Source organism: Rhamphochromis longiceps, linkage group LG16 (genome assembly GCF_057381845.1).
Source record: "Rhamphochromis longiceps isolate RC_006_pf linkage group LG16, R_longiceps_female_GT1.1, whole genome shotgun sequence".
Taxonomy (NCBI): domain Eukaryota; kingdom Metazoa; phylum Chordata; class Actinopteri; order Cichliformes; family Cichlidae; genus Rhamphochromis; species Rhamphochromis longiceps.
In genome coordinates this window covers 33,923,471-33,949,225 of record NC_140572.1, presented here as the reverse complement: position 1 = coordinate 33,949,225, position 25,755 = coordinate 33,923,471, and the positions used below count along the sequence as shown (strand labels likewise).

Here is a 25,755-nt window from a genome sequence, read left to right as displayed (position 1 = left end):
GAGCAAAATCAAAAGTGTCTCCTGGCTTACATTACAATGCACCTTTGTGCCCTTGAATAAAGGGCTAAAGCCAAGTTCTCTCACTCTTCTAGAGTTGTGCACAGTCACAATGTGAGTCCGTGAGAAAATAGTAAACACAAGAAACTAAATGGTTTGTTACAATACACGGTAATGTCGTAGCTGAGGCAGTGTCTGCAAGAACTGAGACATACACACAGAAGAAGAAAGATTACATCAGCTGAAGAGCATGAGAATTCACACTGGTGGTTTTTTATGGTTCATGAAGCACTGCCTTATCCCTAATCCTAGAAACACACACACACACACACACACATACACAGTAAGTGAACAAACACACCTTCACAAACTGGCCAGCCCTTCCTCTGTCCCGATCTTATGGCTGAATGTGTGGTTGAGTATGTAACTGTGGTTAGAGTTGCCTGTAAGAGTGGGTTGAGGGAGGCTTTGGCAGACTGGCAGACAGTAATGATGAAAAATGCCTCTTCTGAAATCCAGTCCGGCACAGGCTTCAAGCCAGTGGATGTTCGCCATTCCCACAAAGCCAGGCGTCACGGGTAATGCCGCTCTTCAGGCAAGACAATGCCGTGTTACACATACGCCAGCCAAGGAATGTGTGGGTTACACATCCTACAAGTTATTACCAATTGTGATGTCAGAAACCGCTCATTCCAGCAAATCATTTGTAATCAGTATTTTGCCCGTAGTATTGGTTTAAAGGTCTGTGCAACACAGGAATCTGCATTCCCTTTAATCTCTTGAGTAATTTAAATTCTTTTTAGCTTCTTTAATTGTTTTGGTTTCCCCTTTCTTCTGCTTTTAGAAGAAGACTATCCGGTGACTATGAAAAATTAGCAGCTAAAATGAAAGAAGCTGCCCTCAGGAGTTGGTCAGTTGGACAGACAAATGCTAATATCGTCCCATTTCTCATCTCCAATCACTTTACAACAGTGTTATGCATGCAACCTATTGTTTTTCCTTAGATTAGCTGATCACATAATGCTGCTTTTAAATGGAATTGCTTCTGAAAATTCAACAGGCTTTTAGATTTAGTTACTGTTTCTTGTTTATTCTTTCCATTCCAAATGGTTACCACTCCAAGACCTCTTTCACAATGTTGCTTAAATATATATTAAGACATCACTTATTATAGTTTGCTTATATGGTGCGTTTTCATAAATGAGTCCCCAAAACTACAAGTGCTGAAAGACTTCTGGGTCTCTGTGGTTATAATGAAGCTGAAATGTACAATGAAAATTAAAGATGTTGGGTGGTGGAAAGTGCTCTCATACACATTGGTCCAAAATGTCACAGAGGTGGTCAACTTGGTTAAACCAGTCCTACTGTGGATGGAAGCACTGCAATCCTGGACGATACAGCTCCCATCAGGACAGAAATGTTTCCTCAGAGCATAAAGGTGATTACTCTCAACAACTTTGGACTGATTTACAGTCACATCTCCCTGTACTGGAAACCATGCTGACAAAATGTACCCCACTGTATAACATCTGGAAGTGACTGTGCACAAACACCATGTGTAAAAGCTGGGGGTGCACAGGGGTCAAATTTAGACATTTTTGTGGACACATAACTTTTCCATCAGTGCATAGCTGGTGCTCAATTTCACACATTTCCACCATCTTTTTAAAAAAATGTTGTAAGGCTAGCACTGGCACTACAAAAGTGCCAGACCCAAAGTTGGAACCTCTGATGTCAGTGGTTAAAGGAAGGGTTACCATAATGAATTCACCAGTGACTGGCAGATGGTGCCCACATATTGAGTCCAAAATGAAATCCTACTGAAATTACCCCAATATCTGCTAATAACACCATTGGTTCTCAAATCTGTCAAAACGAGGGCCAGTTTTTAAAAAGCACAAAAGCTAGAGGGGGCAGTCATCAACACCAGCTCCATGCTGAAAGATAAGTATTACTGGACTCGTTCAGCTGTCTCTAGCATACATTACCAGCAGCAGCAATACATTACATTATAGCCTAGTATTGTGTTCCAACAGCTCCAACTACACTACAAAATGTATTTATGGAAACCTACTGTCTTCTAACTATGTGAAGACAATTTAACCTCTTACTCACATTATATCCTGCTGAAAGAACCAGAATCTGTTAAAAATCCAAACACCCACTCAGTGAGGGTGGATGGGACAGAGAAAAATCACAGCTGTCAGTGACCAGCGTGACCTTGCAAATCTGTTTAAGAATACGCTCTGTGTTTTCACATTACGTCTTTATTCTTCTCCCCAGTTTGAAGCAAACTGGAGGCAACTGTAACTCCCGCTATACGTGCCAAAAATTCCCCAAGTGCTGTTGGGTTTTCTCACGCCTGGGGCGATTATATCTGTGAAACAACTTTTGCAAGGTCTTATTGTGAAACAACTGCAGCAGTCGACACAAACACACACACACACACACACACACACACACATACTTTATACAGAGCACCACTGAAAGCATGACAGCAAACACATTTTCATTCTCACTCTTGGTAAGTGGAAGAGAAGAGAAGAGGCCACCATCTTTCCAGCTATGACCATGGGCCACCAACCACAAACATGGTTAGCCAAGGAGACCACACACATACACAAGCACTACAGAAGCAAGCAGTGCTTTACATTACCTGACATAAACACATTTAAATACTACACTGATACAACATGAGCTTGTGTATATTACATGCTCGTTAATATAAAATCCTGCAATCCACACCAGAAGCAGCTCGATGCACTCTGCTGTGGAAACACGCAATATGTGTCTGAATTCACTCTTTATCACTGTTCACCTACTGAAGACAGCACTGCTCCAGTGCAGCATAACGCACATGAGTATCACACCTATGTCAGGTCACACACATCCTGCGATAACTTTGTTTCTCTGTAACAGTGAAGCAAATCCACAATGCAGAAAACTGACACACACACACGAAAAGCCAGGAGCTCGATCATCAGACAGACAGCAGTACTTTACCCTCCTTTCCCAACCACGCTTCTTACCTGAAACACTGCGGTGGCCATCCTGTCTCAGAGTGAGTCTTTTTTTTGTGTGTCGTTCTCTCTCTCTCTTTCACTCTTTGGTTTTCTCTGTCTGGTTTTAGTGCTGCATCGTCATTTGGCTTTTCTTCCTCTGCCCCCCCACCGTGTGCAGCAGAGAGGTTTTTCCTCTGTGCTCCGACCAGATGGCTAAAAGCTAAATCCACTCACTGTTACCTTGGTGCAGCGCAGGACTGGAGGAGTGTGTGTGTGAGTGTGTGTGTCAGAGAGCAAGAACGAGAGAGCGAGAGAGAGAGTTTGTGTTTGTGTGTGTGTGTCAGAGAGCGAGAACGAGAGAGCGAGAGAGAGTTTGTGTGTGTGTGTGTTTGTTTCAGGCTTCAGGCTAATAGGTCTGGTTAGCCTCACCCTCACTCACTCCTCCTCCAAGAAAATGAGCATAAAGATGTCTAAAGAGTCTTAATGTGAGCGCGCGAGTGGGGCGAAGTGCAGCCAAAGGCAAATCTTAACATCCCACAACTGGAGACGGCGCAGTGCAGCACTCGGCGCTGAATAAGCAGGCAAAGTCTGGCTACGGGCTACAGCTATTTCCCCTCTCTTTCACTCCCTGGGTTTATTTTCTCCTCCCTCTTGTTCAGACCATTTTCACCCTCCTCCCAAACGGGGAGACACATGAGTAACGAGAAAGGAGGAGAAAAATACTCAAGTCAAATTTCCCAGGGAGATCGGGAGGGAAGAAGGGGACGTGAGATCGGGGGGAACAAAAGCACGCCTCTTTCCTTTCACCGTCTTTTTCTCACTTTCTCACACACACTCCTTCATCACGAGCTCATTCTTCATTCTCTCCTTGTTATCAGCTTCTCAAGTTACAGGTTAAATATGAGTCGTCAGCAGACCTCCACCCGCCTTTTCTGCCCCCCCTTCCCCCCCTTCCCCACAAGCTCTCTCCTACACACTCACTCTACGGCTGCCCACGAGAGGGAAAGTACCATGAATGAATCCATTGACTTCAAGGCAAAGTCAGACAGTGTAAACAGCAGCAAGGAGCTACATGCTGACCAGTCACCAGCTCACAACGCCATGAAATTCTATGGCTTTGATTCCAAGAGTTAAACCTTGTCCCTACATGCTATTATAAAGATTTAGAACATCACTCTAGAGTGAAAGTAGTCAGAAGATTGCTTTCACTGACTATCAGCCTTTCACATTTTAAATATCTTTCCTTTAAATATATCACCTTGGCTTTGAAAACTACGAGTTTTAAGCTGGCAAAAAAGTAGAATCAAGTAACTTAAATAGCAATAACCTGGAGAAAGATCAAAAGCTCTTGACCCCTTAAGTTGGGTGATCTAGTGGGTCCTGTTAGGTCCACAAATCAGCTGTTCCGAGTGATCACCTTCTTCCAGTGATGAAATGTGTCTATTATGGCAGGAGAGGTTTGTTCCAATACACAGAGTAGAAGTGCTTACAGAAAAGGTCTAAGAATAATAAGAATATGGGAGTCATTCGCTGTGGCCTTCACAGTCACCAGAGCTCATCCTAGACTGATGCATCAGACACCACCAGTAAAACCAACACGTCGTCTTCCAGCCCCGTCTAATGTGAAAAATATGAAATAGTCACTTGTTAACGGGGATGAATCGTCACTTTTTACCTGACGGAAAACTGAGCTTTGAAAGATGAGGCAACCACTGTATTTTAAACTAACCTAACAGATTAGTTGTTCATTTCTAACCCCAAATTCAATTAGTTATGCATTAAAAAATAATACAGGGTGATGGGGATGCTTGAGCGTATCCCAGCTGTCACAGGATGAGGGCTGGGGGATACTCCCTGGACATGTCACCAGTATAAAGTGGTGAAGAGAATGGATATGAACAAAATTACTGAGTGAAAATTTGACTTTTTTTTTTTTTTTTAAATTGAATCTAGTCTTAACTTATCATTAATGTCAGTTTAATGGCCAACAGGTGATAACCTGGTTGGTGCGATTCAGCCACTGCATGAAAGCTTTGGGGGAAGTGTGTTTGTATGCAGTACTATAGATTTTGTTAGCAGCTGTCAACCGATTGGCACATTTGGGCCACATCAGACTCAACAACTATCCAGTAAATGACATTAAACTGGATGGCTTTAATCTCACCTCAAGTCATCCAAGCAGCCTAGGTTATAGCACTACTCGCAGCCTTACAGTAAGCGTGCCGTTTTAATGTGCTCCCACAACATCGCTGGCTATTATCCAGTAGCAGACAAAGAGGCTTTACTGAAGAATGCATGGTACAAATTTGTAGCACATTAAGGATTATGTCTCAACATGGAAAGAATGGCCACCGTCTTTGATGCTGCTTGGAGGTAATTACATGGAAGGCGGCTCTGAAGAGCAACACCTCTAGCTTGAAGTCGTGCTCACCAGATGTCAGCTCTGTAAGCGTTATTTAATTCACTATTAATGACAAGGCCCAGGAAGGAAGGGAGTGCTGCCAAAGAGCAGACATGTGGTTCACAGCAACAAAACAACATGCTTGTTTATGTGAGATAGTCACCTTCAGCGGAGGGACACGGTTTTAAACTGTGGGGAGCGGGAATTCCCTGTTCCTAGTGTCTGCGTTTGCCTGTGCGGCTCTGAGTCGAGCTTTGTGTTTCGCCGCTCACCACAATGCAGTGGTGCAGACCACCAGTTTCATCCGTGTATGTCGGGAAGTGCAAAGCGTGGGGAAGTTATCTGTCTGTGTTTGAGGCTGATATGTTTCTCTTAGTCTGGGCTATTTCCTGCGTCCTGGCTTTTATTACCTTCATAATCCTGTGGCTGCTGTCTGTAATCACACCGGCACTGCCAGAAAAAACTATCGCACAGCCACGCCAATTCTTTTTTTTTTTTTTTTACTCTTACTGCTCATTTTTGTAGGAACTGAAATCTCTGAGTCTCTTTTTAACTCATTTTAATAGGACACAACATTAACAGGAGGGTCTGGGAATCCACCACAGGAACAAAATCCTTACATTTCTATTGAATTTTCTACATTTTCTGCATTACTTTTTGATGGCACCATCTTTTTTTCCCCATATAAAGAAAAGCACAATAATCAGACTTACTTTCAACTAATTTACTTTTATCGCCCAGTATTTTCCCTGCTAAATCCACGCACATGTAGGCAAGATTTCCAAAATGTGTGAGTCACAGCGTAACAATGTGTTATCTGTTTATAAAGCACTTAATAAAGCCATGGGCTTAATAGCTCAGATATATTAAAGCTCATGTGCAAAACTTTCTGCATGTTTAAACGTGGAATCGTGTGCATCTCAGTGATGTTTTTCAGACTGATCAAAAACAATTACATTAGCTTAAGCAAACAACACTCAGCTTGGCTTTCAGTCAGACCTCCTCCTTCATCATGTTCCTTCTGGCTTCTTCAACCTGCTGTGCAGCAGCTCAGAGATCAGAACACAATGTGTCTTGCATGTTCTACAAAAACTCATAACTTACATTAACCAGGCAGTTCATTAGTTACCTCTTGATAGGACTGAGTTGGATGCCCTTTTGGAGACATCCTTAGAACTCTCTTAATTCTTGATGGCATTGATTCAACAGTGTATGTCTGCAGCACATGCTCGATGAGAATCTTCACTTCACCACATCCTAAAAGTGGTCCACTGGACTGAGATCTGGTGATTGTGGAGAAAACTCATTGCCATGTTCAAACCAATCTGAGCTTTGTGACATGATGCCGTGTCCTGCTGGGAGCTGTGAAGATGTGTACGCTGCAGTCATAAAGGCATGGTCATGGTCATCGGCAACACTCAGGGAGGTTGTGCTATTTAAATGATGGTCATTTGGTACTAAGAGGTCCAAAGTGTGCAAAAAAACATATTTCCCACAGCATTATACCACCCAAATCAGCCTCAACTGCTTTTATGTTCTTTACACCTAATTTGAATGTTGCAGCAAAAATTGAGACATTTTTACAATCTGCTATTGTCCAATTATGGTGAGCCCATGTGAACTGTAGCCTCAGTTTTTCTGTCAGGCTTGGCAGCCGGTTTAACAAGTGGTTATTTGAGTTACTGTAGTCTTGAAGAAGTCTGGCCATTGTCCACTAACCTCTGATATAGACATTTTTTCCCAGAGATCTGCCGCTCACTGGATATTTTGCCTTTACAAACCATTCTCGGTAAATCCGAGACAAGGTAGATGGTGCAGCCAACAGTAAAGGTCTTTCCACGCTCACAAAGGCACTTAAATTCCTTTTCTTCCCCATTCTGATGCTCAGTTTGAACTTTAGGAGGCTGTCTTGATCCTGTCCACATGTCTAAAAGCATCGACTTGCTGCCAAGTGACTGACTACATATTTGTGTTAAAACGCAAATAAACAGGTGTTCCTAATGAAGTGGCTGTGAGTGTCTATGCGAGAGGGGGTAAAAAAAAAAAAAAGATTGCTACATCAGTTTCACTAAGTAGGCCCTTTGCTCCTTTAATGTTTATTATTGGGAGGGAACAAATTCTTCTGTACACGAATGATTGTGAAAGAATGAATGCACCAATCACTTTTTCACCATGTGTGGTCCTCACACCGACTGATAAGCAAAGGAGCAACAATAGGGGGGAATCAGTGCCTTCATCAGTGAATGATGGGGGAAGAAAAAGAGGAGGATAGAGAAAGAAAAACGTAGAAAAGAAAAAACAAAATAGTACACAGTAGGGCTACAGAGAGGAACACAGAGCGGGAGAGAACACTCTGGGTGAGGTCCAGTTTCATGAGTCTGACTCAGGCTTTCCCAAGCAACGTCAGGGGCGAGCGTCAGGCTCTCGGTCCCCCAGCGCTCGGTGGAACGCTTCGGAAACGCCCTCGCAGCTTACGGACCAGATTTAACATGGATTTTTCTACTGGATGGTCATGATTAGGCAGCAGGAGCTGACATGGGATGGAAAAGCTGTTGCCTTGAACCAAAGGACAGGCTGCAGATGTAAGGGTGGGGAACTTGAACAGAACAAAGTCTCCAAACTCCTTGAGCACGTAATAAAGAAGGCTCCTCTGAAAAAACCCTCAACACTCACAGCTGTTGTAGCACTCAGAGACGATTAGAAACTCCGGGAGAGATGGTGCATGCTCAGCAGTTCTTCCTCTGTACAAGAAGGGCAATGAAATGAAAGTGTGGAATTTTTTTTCTAATTGATCTTAAGCACATTCATCCTTCTCACTCACTTCTTCCATCCACGTCTCCTTCGTGCACTTGGCACGTTGTTGACATTCTTTCCCACAGCTCTTGATTACTCCATCATGCTAAAGCTGGGCGTTCCTGTTTGTTTTCTCTGCTGTATCTATGCACATGTCGCTAACATGCGCTTACTAAATACATGGCCGTAAGCCCATGGTCCTTGTGTAAGCCGTTAGTTTATGCACATGAACAAGGAGAAATGACAGATGATTGTGACTGTAGGTCCATTTTTATTTCTTTTGTTTGACAGTCAAAGTTAAAGTCGCATATTTATTTTTTTCATCTTACTATAATGACTGCAGCGTACGTTTGTAGGTCTTCCTACATGTGTTTATCTATCTGGATGAAACTTACTGTATAAAAAATACTGTATAAAGGATCATCTATATAGCTTAGCTGACTTGGCTGAGTCATTGACTAGTATGTTGGCCGTTGTTTTGGGGTCTTTTAACACATCACTCACTAGTTTTCCTTTTAGAGTCTTTAAAATTTTATTTTCCCACCTGCAAGGCTTGTCTGTACTGTGCAACTTTGTATATCCATCTCCTGGTTCGAGAGCATCAAACATTATTTTTCTCAAGTCTAAACTGATTAATTTTGTTCTTGGCATGATGCTTTTTCATGTGACAGCCCAAACCCTCTCTGAAGTTTTTATACTGTGTGCTAATTAGAAGATAATCCTTGGTTTTAACTCAATTTTATAAGCCTTGAGCATTACAAAGTTAAATCACATCACTGCACATCAGTGGTTTGTGCTATTATTCGATAATAAAGTCCATTTTCAGGGGGCTAATTATATTAACCCTGATAGTTTTATGTCTGAAATAATTCTGTTATTATGTGCAAACAAAAATTATTTATGCTTTCTAAAGAAAACAATTTTAGAAATGCTATGTCAGAAAAGCACTTGACAAAGCCTTTAAATTTCACGGAGGCTCTAATAATTCTGTCCACATCTGTAGCACACAGCAGGAGGTAGCACATGTAGCAAGGACGACACTCACTTTGCATAAAATTTCAGACAATTGCCTTAAATATTTTCACGTGGGAGCAATCAGAAACTGCATACTTGCTAAAGTTCAACATGTCTTGACAAATACTGAATTGTAGTAAAAATGTTTACTTAGTCGATTATTTTCATCCTCATGATATAAAATTAAGTCAAAATCGCAATGAAATTAAACCCAGAAAACATCGCTCCTTATACAAAAATGCACTCAAATTAGAAGCCATATGATTTATCCCATGATTGAGCTGTTGTTGTGTTCCTGCAAACGTTTGCGGTCATAAGGAGGAGAACAGAGTAGCGAGCATGTGTTCTGTCCTGTGACTGCTAATTCAATTAGCCTCAGAGCTGCTGGCTGGCTCTGCATTTGATCAGACGAGGAGCTGTTGTTTTCTTTTTGTTGTTTTTTTTTTTAAAGTAGGTGCAGATACCATGACCAATACAGGAATATTTTAGTCATGAGCCCACCATTGTGTGTTTGCTCTAACTGGTTGGCGCGCTAAGTGTGTAACAATTATACAACTCTGACACGGCCTCTTCCGTTTGTTTTCTTAACAGAGGGTCAGCCCCTCTCCTACTTTAACTTCCATTTCTCACTCTCTGCACGGCCAACACAACATGCAAAATGAAGGAAGCTGTTAATGTTGTCAAAGGGGTTCAACGCAATGCTTTGAAACCTCCCCAAACTTGGACTTATGTAATGTCTTACAGCAAAAGCACAATATGTATTTTTTCCCCTTTCTTTGAATGCCTTGTTTATCCATTAGAACGAAAGCAATGCAGAACTAAGAGCATAAAGGCCTTTTCTACATCGAGGGGGTTGAGCGCCATAAGTAATATACATTTCCTGATGATGACTCAATTTATTTAAATGATCAAAGAACCTGTTATATTATGTGTCTTAATAACAGAAACATGAATTTATAAGAGAAATTAAAGGTGAAACCGCTACAGAGACTGTGTTACAGTCTTTGAATATGAAAAACCTTTGCTGGGGCTCAGTTGTGGTGACACATCACAGTTTCTGCCTGTGTGATAAATCAGCGCTGTGGCAATGTGTGGTATCTACAGGAAGTTACTGGAACAGTAGTCAAGGTTAATCAAGCCAAATGATCCTGACAGCTGCTGCGACTGCTGAAGCAAGCGCTACACGAGAGAGGATGAGGCTCGAGGGCAAGAGGGAAAAAATGCAAACTAAATAAAGGCTTGTGTGTCAATAGAGACTGGCTGCAAAGACACATGGGAGCAGTGGGTCATTCTGGGATGAATCTTCTTCTTTCTGTCTTCTGGCACAGTGTAGAATAATCTCCAAAGTTTAAATCATGGATACACTGGGCTGGGGAAACAAAATGAATCAGTGACTTTAAATGAATTTGTATGTAAAGGCACTGCTGGTTTTCTCCTTTGGTCAACTTCTTCCTGAAGTAGACAGTATGAAAGATGGATCCAGGTATGCCTCCAACAGTTCAAATGTGTGTTGGGTAATAGGGGAGTCTGAATTGGCTGTAGGTGTCTAACTATATGTGAACCCTGTGATGACCCTGTCCAGGGTTTACCCCACCTCTCCTCTAAAAGATGGATGGATAGGACATAGTGGTGCTTTGAACCAAATGATACTCACTAACCAGAGTAGGTAGGATCAACCCTCTGGGGAGCGTCAACTTCATGCCAGATGTTTCTACAGCTAACAGAGTTTTCGCCTTGAACCCAAGTGTTGGACCATCACACCTTAGCCATTTCACACATGCACTGCAGCCCTGACCTTTCACTGATTCATACATTCAGACACACAGCGAGTGTGTGCTGATGTGCGTCGTGTCCTGCCTCCTGCTTGATCGGCACAGGCGCCACCTCATGACCATCAATCTCCAGCTGTCTGCCTCATATGTGAAAGGCCACATCTGGACAATGTCCAGAAAATCAGATCTGTACAACATCCAGACCTCATTACCTGGATTCATGGTTGAAAACAGTTCATCCATATCCATATAGAACAGATTTGTTTTGATTTATTGGGTGTGGGCTCTGAGGATTCATTAAACAACCAACCGCATAATCAAAATAACAATAATCTCAAAATCATCTAAAAAACAGAAAAAGAGGTCAACAACAGAACAAGCTATTGAATATGAATCCAGGTTTTACCGCTGAAACAAGTGCCCAGATAACTGCTAACCAGATAACTGCTCCAGAATTTCACAGTTATCGATGCAAACATTGTTCTCCAGCTGCAGACCTGACGATCTCTCTCAAAAATGCATCTCACATGTGTGGATACAGGTGTTTGGATGTGTCAAAGATTTGGAAGCGATAAATAATACAAGGTAGACTGTTTGTCTTATTTGTAGCCGCACCAAGAACTTTATATCTCCAGGTGATCGCTCAGAAATGTTAAAAATGTCGGGAAACGGTAGCTACTGACAGGCAGACTGTGCCAGAATGACTATTGAACTCAGTGGTATGTAGTAAGATCCAGAAACTTCCTGGAAAGGAGAATATTTATGTAAGAGGCTCAATTCTGCAAGTGAACCTACTGGTTTTATTATCATTGACTATTATTTCAATAGATTTATACTCTGAAATGCTCAGTAACACAATTTAAGCTTGATGAATGGGAAAGGAATCAAGTGTTAGTAATAATGTTGCAACTTTCATGAAACAAAGGGGGCAATTTGCAGCTTTTCACTTGGAAAACCTGATGAGCCGAATGAGGGCACATCCATCAGGAAGCTCCAAGCAGCAACAACAGAGCTCAAACTGCAACATGATGTGCTCAGTGAAAGGAACTAAAAGGGTCACAAACAACAAATCTGAAATAACAAAAAGCACAAAGTGGAAGCGAGCCAGCACAAAGAAACGTACGAGTTCTCTCCACAGTTTCAAAGCATGCGCTCTGAGAATTTCAGGAGCTGACAAAACAAGTGCTTCATCATTTCAGAGAAGCGGAACGAAAACACCAGCAGACAGAGAGGCGGAGAGATGATACGCTCTTCCACGTTGCTCCTGATTAATGGTGGAACACGGTGGTTTCCTTCTCAAAACACGCTTGACATGCAAGGATCAGAGAAACCAAATAACTTCGACTGGACAGCTCAGCTGTACAACACAACATACACCAAATACTATATTTGAAGCCACACAAATACACAGAATGGCAGGTTCCTTTATTACTATGAGCAAGGACACTGCAGTTCATTTCTGTACTATAAAGTGAAGTAGCTCCTTAATAGAAGTAACTTCATGATTTTAAACGCAGCTTCAGAATTACCCCGCACTACTAAATCATGTTAGCTCAGCTATGTTCAAAAGGTAAGGAAACAGCACAATGTTTGGTGTACATAGAGGATCTTTGCCTTTTAGTGACTACTGTCAATAGAGATACAGATTTTAAGTGAAAGCAATTCCATTCCTTGCTTGACTTCCTTTCTATAGACCTTTGTAGACTGATCATAAAGCAGCCTTAAGGGGCGTCCACACAGATAGTGACTGCTGGTGATGTCCCAACAACAAGAGACCACCCAAAGCAAAGCAAGTACTGGCAGGTCAAGAGTTAATATTGTCTCAACTCAAAAAAAGTCAAAAAATTAAAGCAACTACCAATGAAAGTGAAGAATGCTGTTGATTGACATATAGCACAAAGGAGTAGTAATTACACTAGTAGATTGACTACTAGCAACTAGAGATGGCACGATACCACTTTTTTATGTCCGATACCGATACGATATCATAAATTTGGATATCTGCCGATACCGATATGAATCCGATATAGTGTTTTTTAATCAACAAAACTGTTTTTTTTTTTATATCTTGCTGCATTTTGTATAAATTCATACTCAAGTTTAAAACAACAACTACACTAAAGCTATTCTGTTATACCTGTATGCAAAAAAAAAAAATATTTCATAGTTCAGCAATACTGATCAATCTAATAAACTTAAACCTACACCATCCTCCCTATTCTGGTATTTTAAAGAGTACTTAGCGTAAATATTAAGCAACCTAACTAATAGGGTTCCAACTCCCAGCAACAACAAAAATAAATAAATAAAAAATAGGGAACCACCCCTCACGCTCCACCTCATGATGCTTAATCGACGTAATCAACCTTAATTTGATGCAGTGTGAAAAAAAAATGCACAGAAATAAATTATTTTTCAAGAAATATTAAATAGATTCAACATCTTTCTTCAACAAAATTGCAGACTGCACAGATGGTACCTTCCCAAAGGAAAAAGTACTATAGCTTACTAGGGTATATATATTAGACTTAATAGTCACTATATACAGTAATTGACTTCTATTCATTTTACATCAAATTAAAACTTTGGGTGTAAGATTCGGATAATTATTTATTAAAAGCTAGACATTTTAAATGAGAATAAGAAAGAAAAGTATGTCTTTGTGCCCCCTTTTCCCTGTTAATGCCCTATCGGCCCCCCTGGCTAAACTTTGCTAGATCCGCCCCTGCACAGTTACCAGCGTCAGCTACGTAGAAAAAGATCCTCGAGTAGAAAGTAATATTAAATACATTCTAACAACAGCTTATCAAGCTTAAACGTGCTGCTGTTGTCTATCTGCTGGTTTCCTCTTTCTGGTGCAAAGTGGGCCAAAAACAAACAAGAGAGACGGACTCGCGACAGAAAAGCCGATCAGCTGATCGTTAAGCAGTTTCATGATTGAAGTAGCAGCGAGAAGAGGCAGTCGCTCCATATATCGTTTGTTAAGCTTAACGCAGGAATGCTTTACAAACATTCAGAGATGGACTTACACACTTGCTTTACTTCTCTCGGGGATAACTTTGTTGAAGATGAAATGCCGGGTTGCTAGCGAAGCTCCAAATGCTATCCAGACCACCGACAGGTCCCGCATGCCACAGCCGCTCTATCACGTGATGCATACTGCTCCGACGTGCTAACGTTCTGAGGTGAGTTACGGCGTGTTGCAAGTTTTGTGAGGTGCTTTCGTGATATTTAATGGATCGGATTACATTTTTTATTTTTTTCCGATATCCGATCCAGTAATTTAGGTCAGTATCGGACCGATACCGATACGTAATATCGGATCGGTCCATCTCTACTAGCAACCAACCATTAGTGACAAAATAATGCACAGTGAGCGAATCTCTTCCTGTATTTATATAGGATTTGCAGGTGGCTGCTCCTTCCCAAACCTGGGTCTGCTGGAGGTCTCTTCCTGTCAAAAGGGAGTTCTTCCTCACCACTTTTTTCCAAGTCCTTGATCAGAGGGGACCTTGGGGAAATGCCGGGCTTCTCTTTCTCTGTTTGTTGAGTTTATCTTACAATGTAAAGCACTTTGAGCAAACTGTTATTGTGAATTGGTGTTAAATAGGCAATGATAAGGCTACTGTCCTTATTAGCCTATTCTTATCATTTATGTTTTTAACCAACATCCTTCTTGGATTTGACCGCTATTTTTATTTTCCTCACATTTATTTAGGGTTACAGTTTGCTCTTGAGAGAAATCTGTTGCTCTAGACCTGTCCGTGCTTGTGGATGGCTATATGGTATCAACACTACCTCTTTCACATCAATGTGTAATTTCCTGAGGAGCAAACACTGGGCAAACAAACCAATATTTTAATAACTACCTTGATTCAGGTAAATGAAGACTGACAGCCCTGAATTTGATCTTGATAACTCTAGTTGAGGTTAAATTCTTTCTAACTTCACAACTTCAATGTCACGTGTATTAAACCCCAGCAGAAAGTAGTCCTCCAGTTTGAGGTTTTACCTTTCCTCAGCGCTTTCACAGCAAGTTGGCACGAAAGTCCCAGAAATCCAGCCTCTCTGTTTTTGTAAGGAAGTATATATATATTATATATACAAAGGAGACTGTGCATAAAGAAGGGAGACTTGTAAATTAGCCTGAAAAATGGAAAGATACCATCACTTCATGCAAACATATTCATGTTCACTTTCAGGATCACCCTATGTGATGTTTTTGGCTCTTTCCTGTCATCACCCAGAAGCAAAATTTTACTGACAAGATTTAACACATTTTTCACATCCAGCTGTGAGTAAACAGGCATGAAGGTGGGGAGGCGTTTTGTGACCATTTGTTTGCTGCCCGGTTAAATATGGGCTGTATATTATTCTTATCTCCAGATGGAGATTTATAATTGTAACGTGTACTTACGAGAACTGTCCTACCTCTGAGTTATTTTCGAGCGCTCAGATTCCTAACATTTCAGATCATATATGGCTGACAGGTCGCAGAAAAGAGCTTTAGCTGGATTTTAAAATAAATAAGTCATAAAAATGTAGCCAGTGGTCTCGCAGGCCTGACTGAGTGCCGATAGTTATCATGCTTGACCCTGTCGCGGTCACTCCCTTGTTTTTCATCTCAGGCTTTTTAGCAAATTGCTTCCTGCCAAAGCCTTGACATTTTTAGCTGAAATGTTTAGAAAAGGAAATGCTGCTGTGATTTTTGGAGATGGAAAGTTGCAGGTTTGTATATATAGACACTGGCAGTTTGCTAGGCTTCTCCAACAAATTTGACCTCTGGCTTCCTGAAATTCAAGCGTTATCATGTACTGTGTACTTCCATTCATCACACTTTAAAAATTGCACGATCTGCAGGGAAAACAAAGGAGAAAAAGACGTAATTTCTGCAGGTTTCAGCGACACATTTCTTCTCGATAAGGTCCTTTCAAATTACTCTGGATCAAAGTACATATTATGAGGGAAGTCAGAAGCTCCAACCAACACCAATGCTTTACCAACATTAAAGTGAGAGATCTGGATCCACAGCAGAATTTAATGTTATTCTTTTTCCCTTTAGTAACATTGTGTTTTTTCCCCCGAAGCTCCAGCTCTCCACCAGGTTTCATGAAATTTAGGTTTACAGTAACCTTGCTGAAACCCTACCATCACCCCAGCTACCTACCTAGCTGTCAGTTAGACAGCTACCTGTAGATGCTAAAGATTGATTAATTTAATGATTGCTAACAGGCGCACACAGCAGAATAAATGGAAAGCTGGACAGAGGGACTGGTGTCACTCACACGTTTGTAAAGTGTCATTTTGAAGCTTCAAGATTAGCAACTTGGATGTGTCGAATGAAGGGTGGATCTGACTTTGAAACCACATGCTCATGAGCATATTCTGGAAAATCTTCTTATAGAATAACCAGAATTTATAAAACTTAACGACCTGTTTAATATGACCTGAAAGTATTGCCTGACACCATGAAACAACAAAGAAAGGTCTGCTTCCCATAGACTTTGATATAACTGCAAGTCATTTTTAACCACAATACTCCCTACTGGCTATTAAACAGGATGCATTAAGACTCTTCTGTAATGCTTCACTTTTCAGACCCACACACTCCCACTCTATTCTCATCTACCATTATTAACCCAAGGTTAAGAGAGAATCACACAAAAGGTTTTTAACCTCCCCCTACAAGAGGCTCAGATCCTAACTGGACATATTTGTAGTAAATTGCTTCTTTAAGCCCACTAAAAAAGTCTAAGTCATTCATGAAGAGGTTTGAGTGCATGACAATTCATTGTCGGAATTAGAATCAGCTGTGAAATTGCCACATATTCCCATATGCACCCGTTTCCCCAACTTCATATCAGCCCAGAGTAAAACAGATTTTACACAGAAGCACTCTGAGCGCAAATAAATGTAGCACAACAACATGAGCTAAAAGACTAAATAACTTTCTTGAGCAAAGCAGTCTATTACTAATGACGGAGGAATAAGAGACATTAGATTGGACCGTCTGTAAACACGAGGAAGCTGTAGGAGTGGGAGAATTTTTCTCTGACGATCCTAAATTTATTATTATATTAATCAAAAAACTGATAAAGGTCACACATTCTTTCAAACAGCAGTAAGACTATTCCATAGAGGTCACTGGCTACATTATCTATTGGGTGATGGTGGATGTGTTATATTTTAAAGGTTGTTTAGAGCTGTGGAATTAAACCTGAACCCTTGCACCTGCTCTCTCACTAGCTTTGGTGAACTAAAACTTTAAACCATCCTAAGAAACTGGCACTCTCATTTGTAAAGGTTATAATATTGAAACGCAGTCACCAGTGAGACAGGAATCACACGCAGGTCTTATAATTTCAGCCATTTTGTTTAATAACGTTCCACTGGAGACCTCCCTCACATGGTTCACCAAACCCACCGCCTCTTATTCAGCGTGGCCCGCCTGCCCTGCGCCCCTGGCATTTCCTGTGTGTAAAACAGAGTGGGCAACGCTGGCAACTAGCACCCATTTCCAATAATGGATACCAGATGAAGGGTGTGTGTTTAGGTATGTGCTGTATGTGTGCAAATCCTGCCCTAAACCCTAAATGAATGCTGCACCTTTCTAATTATCCAGCACGAACTCCAGCTTCTCTTTTTTTTCCCTCCCATTTTCTTGCTCTTTGCTTTCGCACAACATTAATCGAGCTCCAGCTCCACCAAGAGGTCTTTTATTTTTAGAACACGGGGACGATCTCCAAGACGCAAGAGCTCATCCAACATAAACAGATTCTGGTACAAAGAGTACTTGTTTAGACATTCTTAAGATTCTTCTGCAGAACATAAACTCCCCCCAAACCCCACCTATCTCAACATCTGCATGTATATGTGCACATACGCACATCTTAAAGAGTAGATGGCTCCAAATAAACAGAACATTCAGCCCTTCTCATGTTCCTTCATGTGGAAAGCAATATTCACTTGATGCATGAAGGTATTACCAAATATAACATTCAAATATCAGCAAACATGACATTGCCTTCCTTTATGGGTTTTTTTTTTATGTGTGCAAATTGTTTAGGACTCTTACCTTGACTTCACATTTCTTGTGGCATGCGATTCGGCACACTGGAAAAAGAGAAAAGGAGAGAAAAACCAATTAACTCCACAGATCATAAAAAGCTTTTGAACATTATGGAGAAATTCAGACTGCGTGTTGCATTATGAGTGATGACGCTGAGCAGCTGTCAAGAAGACATGAAAAAGCAAGAGGTATATTCAAATTCCACAATGTTTGTACTGTGGTCAAAGTCAAACAGCATCTGCTGTTAGCAGGCTGATACTGCCACAGCAGCTCACACTCCCAGCAAAGGCTTAGAATTCACTGCTGTGAAGGATAACACACAGTGAGAGATCTCATCTCTGTGTCATCGGTTAAATGAACTTTTTAAAGTGTAATCATCACCAGTGCGATGATCTTTTTACTGAAGCATCTCAAAATCTACAGATACACATCAAAACAAACTCAGCCGGACATAATAAAGAAACCACTGTGAGAGTTTGGGCTGCAGTACTCATCGTCTCCCAGACTAAACAGCTTTCAGTGCAATGAATGAGTCAGGATGTTTCAGCCGTCTGTGCATTTGTGCGACAGGCCACCCTCCAGTTATCGATTCCTACACTGACCACACGACTGTCACATGAAGTTAAAAGATCTGATTTATCTCGAGGTCTGCAGCTGGAAAATATTAGGTTACTCATTAGTCCCAAACAACAAATGATCAGTCTTGATGCATGCTAAATTATCCAGGAAAGGAAATCCCAAAAGTTTCCAGTGGGAGAGACGTTTCGTCACTCATCCAATGACTTCTTCAGTCCCAGCTTCAGTGGTGCTGGTTTCAGTTATTGTGCAAATGTACTGTTTATAAGGTTGGGGAAACCTGCAGTCAGCTGAACTGAAGAAGTCACCTGGATGAGTGACGAAACGTTTCTCCCACTGAAAACGCTACGTCCAGATTAACAGAATCAGCTTTTTGGAGTAATTAATCAGTTTTCCTGAATTTCTTGCTCCAGAATATTAATCTTAGGCACCGTTTTAAAGATCAGGGACAGATTTTCCTCCTGTTTTTGGAAACTTTCCACTTTTTGAACATTTTAATTCTCTCACCTTTTTTGCTACAATAAAAATCCACGTCTGTCTGCTTCATTCCAACCAGTACCCCAATTTTTCCTGGTTTACTCCTGGATTTTAAGACCACCTTCTAGAGATAAGCCTTGCTCTTTCTCCTAGGAACCTTCTGGGATTTTTTTTAAAGCCTCTCAAACTTTATTCAGAATACTGAATGAAACAGCAGTTATCTTTTGTGTCACACAAGAGCGTCGAAATCAGTCATATTTGTTATTTTTAGCAAGAAGTCATCTTTTCTAAACATTTTCTAAAACATGACTGATTGCATGAGATGTATTCAGGTGATATGAAAAAAAGAACCTCAGTTGCACTCTCTTCAAATAGCCACTGCACCAGTACAGTATATGGTTAAAGCAGATCTCGAAAATTTCATCAAAGATTAAAGAAGTTGTTTAACTATAGAATTTCTGCACAGTTTTCACAGCTCCCCTTCTGTCCTCAAGGCCTCTCTGTGGACTCCCACTGGGCCACCAATAAGGGTCAACAAGAGAGAGCAGCTGGACCAGCGGCTCATAAATTCTCAGCTTCCCTCGAAGGACAGAAAACCAAAACACGGCTCAGCGTGCCGAGGTGTAGGCTTTCCAAATAAAGGAGAAGGCTGTATGCTTTTACTGGAACGCTCTACGCCTTATGTAATGAGTTTTTCTTCCTGTCTCAAGCCACATTCTTCAAAGCAGTTGTAATATCTGTTGTGAATAGTTGTCAAGTCATTGATATGAAACTGGGAGGTGGCCAGTCCTGACATTGTGCGAGAGTCAGATTGTGTGTTTTGTATTATGTTATGGTGGCAGTGCAGTGTTTTCCTGAACCCTATACTTCCTCTACTCTTGCTTCCTAAACACTATGTTCTCTCTGATGTATACAGATTAATCATACAGGATATCCCTGAAACACTCCTTTAGTTCCACGTGGAGTTTTCTCTGCGTGACCCTCCTTCTTATAAGCTTCACTCTATGAATGTCAAGTCAATGTTCCACTGGGGCCAGCAGTTTAGTACATACAGACAACACAGAAAGACTTGATAAAATGCTAATTCTCCCAGGCTTGTGTGAAAGACATATCTTGACATTTCTTGGCCAAGTTCAACTAGTGAATGGTTTTGCACTTGCACAGGCTTAAACAAATCTGCAACATAAAAAGTAAAAAGACCAGAGGTGGAAGGTGAGACTGAGGGAAGAACCTGTTGGATGAAACCAGAAAAACCTCTCAAAGGAGGCAGCTAGTATTCGCAGCCTTGCCTTATTGGTTGTTACCCAGCGCTCATGACCACAGGTGAGGGTTGGAACATAGATCTGGTAGCTGGAAAAGCTTTGCCTTTTGTTTTATCCCACTTTTCACCATGACAGTCTGCTACAACGCCTTCATTCCTGAAGATGCTGCACCAACCCACTGGCCCAGCTCCTTTCCATCATCGTGAATAAAATCCCAAGATACTTGAACTCAGGGGCAGCTTCTCCCCCAACATATTGGGAGAAAACTACTGTTTTCAAGCAGATAAGCTTCTGGAAACTATGAATTTAAGGAGATAAACAAGACTTTGTTGGTGCAGTGGCGCCTATTGTGTACTATTCTTCACAGCTGACTTACTCTGGTTGCCAGAAAAGCTCAGACTGAGCATTTTTCTTTTAAACAAACACACTTAGTTTAGTTAGAAGTCATCTTTTAATTTCAATATAAAAATCTATTTCAAACGTGCATGAACAATATCTAATGTCGGTTCTAAAGCAGGTTACGCTAAAACAATGACATACCGCTAAATTTGCAGCAGGTATCTTTAATGTTGGATAAAAAAAGCAGGGGTGTGAACTCTTTTCCGCCAAGATAAGTTTGAGAACCAGTGCATTTAAGTAGGTTAATGCACACGTCTCTTTTTAAGAGTTAATTTGACTGAAACTTATTTGGTTATGAAATGGTTTTGATCAAACTGTCACACAATGTTTATTTTTAAAGACTGTTTTCTTGTTTAAATATCAAGTTTCCGATGTGTAAATTACACGTAAATACATGCAAATGATCTTCTATCTTATCCTGTGACACATGGTGCTCTTATTGGGACTGCTGTGGCCTCTCTGATGTCAGCAGTCATGGTGTGGCTGAGTGTGTGTTGGTCAGTTAGCTCAGTAGGAAAACATCTGGTCTCCAGAGTGCGATCTCATGAGTCTGAGTCTCCCTCATGGTGAATTACATTTTGATGTTTTATACACCCAAAAATGACATTTGTTTTTTGTTCGTTTTATTTTGTTCTCAAAAATGATCAATGAAAAAGAATATGAGAAGTTCAAGAAGGATACTGAGGAACATCGTCATGGCCGCCCGCACAGCTTTTCAGTAAATGTTCTGTCAGTGATTATTCAACATTGTTTTCAAGAATCTTATTTTTAAGACATGATGTGACACTACAGTTAAACATCAGACACTGACAGTAAAGCCAATGGTTATTTGCTGAGAGGCTCAAGTTATCAAGGCCAAGAACACCTGATGTTTTACCTTTAGTCTTAAATGCTTTAAAAGATGACAGCTGCCTTTGGTGCAGGCTTCTTCAGTTCTAAAACCTGATGGAGAGTCACAGTTTAGTGGAGGTGTCACCCTGGATATGGTCCTGAAAGATGATGAACCACCCTGTAATTATGTGAGTCATTAAAGGCCACACATCCAGGGGACAAACTCCCAAACACAATTCAATTTATATAGTGCCAAATCACGACAAGAGTTGCCTCAAGGTGCTTTACATTGTAAGGTAAAGACCCTACAATAATAGAGAGGAAACGGAGAAAACCCCAAAAATCATATACAAGCACTTGGGTGACAGTGAGAAGACAAAACTCCCTTTTAACAGGAAGAAACCTCTGGCAAAACGAGGCTCAGGGAGGGGCGGCCATCTACTGCGACTGGTTGTTGTGGTCGTGGCAGACCAAAGTGACTGAACAACTCTCAGGACCACCTAAAAACAGGCCAAAACCTGAGACTCTCCATCAGTTTTGGAACTGAAGAATCCTCGTGGATGAGAGCTGAAATGTCTTCATGAATCAAAAAGAAGTCCTATTGCCTTTAGCAATGAAAAATGGCCTGGATGCGGAGAAGCTACGCAAAACTCTTTACTTTTACTTTGAAGTCCTTAATTTTGCTCAAGGTCAGAGGTCATGTTCTCTGAGCAGCAACTGTAAGGATTAAGGTACAACCTACAAGGTTTTTCAGGAGACTTTAGTTTTTCTTTCACATCTAACCCTATATTCTTTGGAATGAGAGAAAAGTTAGGGGTTTAGGAGTGGGTACTTATCAGTTTTAAAATCTATCTAGGGTTAAATTAACATACGAGAACTTTATTAACATTATTTACATCAGGTGCACAACACAGTTCAATGTGAGCTGCAAGATGATAAATGTAAGATAAAATATGTGTTCACTGGTATTTCAGTGTGCAACAAGAGTATGTCTACAAACTGAAACCTGAGAAAGTGAGAAGCTTCCTTTTTAGATCCAAAAAGTGTACTTACATCATGCAGAGGCATTTAGTTTCTATTTAAGCGCTCGCTGGACTATATTTGCACACGTGGGGGGCTTTTTTGACTTCTTAATTAGAGGCCTTCAAATCTGGGAGGCACCATGAAATCCTACCGGGATGCACAGCGCATCCCAGAAAGTTCCCAGAGTGAAACTAGAAGGGTTTGTTTCTACAGCATGACTCACATAATCTGTCAGGGAGCACCGAGATCGACTCCAGACAAAAATAATGAAACACGTTCATTTAGATGACTGTCGATTCCCGCAAAGACTGTTTTCTTAACTCACGTGGGAGCTTGTAAACCTTCTGCTTGGCTTTTGTCATGTTTACTTTCATGATCAAAATTGCTATGAATCATTATTTTCTTATAATTTATTGTTTTTTCCATCTAAACCACAGCTAAATCCGCCATAACTGCCCGTACAATGATGTAAAACAGAGCAAAGTACTAAAATCTCAATTGCTGACACAATTTGCCCACAAAGCCCATTTAACAGAGGCTCTGCAGTTTTAAATCATGCTGTATAATCTCACCGATTTGTCATGGACTCTTAGATGTTCTTGTTCTCTGAGCAGGCTACACTGGCTTAAAAGTGCAGACTGACAATCGATTTTTGACTTTGGAAATAACAGAAACGTCTTCACAGTGAGGCCCGGCAGCTGGGTCGGAGCTTTCTGTCCAATCACGTAAGCTTCTTCATCAGCTTAAGTGTTTTTCAGCATCAGCCTTTTATGGTGACGTATAGCAGATGAGAATCCTCGATGTTCGGAAACGTGCATCTGTGTAATCTCATGACAAACGGGAATGCTCATAGGATAAGAAAGCTCATGTCCATATACAACTGGAGAGATCCATGATGGCTTCTAAATGGATCGGGCGCTCTTCCCAAAGCCACAGTAAGAAAGTAAGAAGAAAAGTTTAACCAGTAAATATTTGATAAATAGCTTAAACAATGATTTAGCTAATTATTGGTGGAAAAACAATTCAGAGTGGACCTATTGTGTTTTTTGTTTTTTTAACTCTTAGACTCCACTAAAGTAGCTCTCCATGATTAACAGTCAAAGTAATCTTGATTTAACCTTCTCCTGGTCCTTACACTGACTCAAACAAGCTCTACTCCCTTTAAGGCCAAGCTTCACTCATTAGTATGACTAGCAAATGTGGTGCTGTTGGGATCTGCCCTTATATGGTCAATGTTGAGTCCTATACTACTGGTCTGACAAAGTTTGGAGCTAACTGGAGTCCCTTCTAGCTAAGCTGGGAAGGAAGTTGCTAGTCATAACTCACCTTCATCATTTAAAACTGATTTATTATCATCTAAAACTACACATTTTGTTTTTGAGCAGTTTTGCAGTATTTGCAGTTCAAAATAATCCTTTTCATTATATTGGACCGTGGTGCAGATGTTTTAGTCCCCTGAACACCTCCATTTAAACCAGCGTTCTCCTGATTAGAGCAGAAGGTTTGAACAACAGGTGCGAGTTCTGTGCCTATAGCAGAGGCTGTGTGCCTGACACGCTCATAACAGGGATATCCAATCACAATGACCACATAAAGAGCCAGGATTAGAAAAAGCTGTCAGAATCAAAGTCTTTAGAGCAGTGCGAAGCTTGAGCGTTAGGTCACAGGTGGCATCATTTAAAATTTTGACCATGTTTAATACTTGCATCCCGCACTGTAAGAGCATATATGTGACAGAAAATAAGAAAAGCACAGCAGGATCCCTTTAACGCTCTGTAGACTTGTGTTTCAGCGCTACACATGTGATGAGCTGTGACACAAGTCGCGTGGAATGTTCTCATATGTGTGGAAACCAAACACACTTTGCTCGATAAGCATAAAAGCCATGTGCTTGTCCATCAGGACGATGTCCAGCACCGTCCCCCGTAAACAACTCTCCTGGGCCACGTGGGAAGAAGTAAGACTTCCATATTGGGTGTGAAAGCGTGGAGCCCGGAGCGCTCAGGCTGGGCTTTACCTTGTTAGGAAGTCGGTGCTTTGGAGAATAAACAGAGCAGAAATGTTCCTGCTGGAGGGAGGAGAGGAGGGAGAGGAGGAAAGCAGCACAGTGATGAGGAGGGATGGAAGATGAGGAGAGAGAAGATACTGGAGAAAAAAGACATCTGTGCAGAGGATGAGTAATAGAGCGAGGGGGTGCAACAACTGCTCACATCAATCATTGAGAAGATGAGAGGACAGCAGGGATGGAAGTCGATCAAAATGAGGAGATGATGACGAGTGTGGAACGCCGGTTGCTATCTGAGTCTGGGTCTGTGGTATGCTTTACGACATCGGAGGGAGGGGGAGAGAAGGGTTATAAAGAGGCGGGTGATTTCCTTCCCCTGGTCCCTTGGAATGAGCGTACAGTCCCACAGGGCTGGGCTGGACCCCTTTACAACACAATCAGAGGGGCAGGGGTTGGAGAATTTCCTCTTCCTCCACCCTCCTCACTCTCACTCTCTCCATCCTTCCTTTTTTCATTTGCTTCCCATGCACAAACACGTGAGCACCAACACGTGTACATATGATGCGCTAACATACACTCTACATCACTCGTGTGTGTACACACACCAAATCCCTGAAATCACGATTCCTTAAATGTTTTTTTTCATCAGTTTTACACCTCTTTTTACACTGTAAGCGAAGCTACAAGATAAAACGTGAAGGTGGATGGATGGGTGGGTTTATTAAAGTAAAAACAAGAATGTCTTTGTCATGCTAAATGACACGCCACTTGCCCAAGTTTGAAACATTGTGGACTGGTAGGCATTTCCAGGTCCTATTTTAACCAAACATGAGTCACGAGCCATTCATCGTGAATCTCACTGCTTGGAGGTCAGTAAACAGCCTTGTGATGCATTAACACGGCCTTAACACACGGCCTGATCCCAACGTGTCAGGGGGACAAAAATAGCAGCACTGTGTGCAGGAAAGTCTCACAGTGACAAGAAACTTTTGGGGACAAAATAATCATTTTGAAAGCTTCATGAAAAAAAAGAATCTTGGAATCTCAATTAGGTGTTTTGTATTTACATAAAATATTCATGAACAAACACACTTTTAAAGCTGCAGTGTTTAAAAAGAAAGGTCTCCCACAACA

The 25,755-nt window shown here is 41.2% G+C and overlaps 1 protein-coding gene across 11 annotated transcripts in view; it reads right to left on the bottom strand.

The window, feature by feature from the left end:
* Positions 1-25,755, bottom strand: part of tns1b (tensin 1b) — a 203,217-nt gene that overhangs the window by 99,577 nt on the left and 77,885 nt on the right. For 10 of the 11 annotated variants that reach the window (XM_085385307.1, XM_085385302.1, XM_085385303.1 and 7 more), the window contains exon 3: positions 18,055-18,092. In XM_085385307.1, the coding sequence (XP_085241433.1) occupies positions 18,055-18,092 (38 nt within the window). Of the gene's footprint in view, positions 1-3,026; positions 3,682-18,054; positions 18,093-25,755 lie in introns of those variants that run through there. The other variant, XM_085385306.1, reaches the window with a different exon arrangement.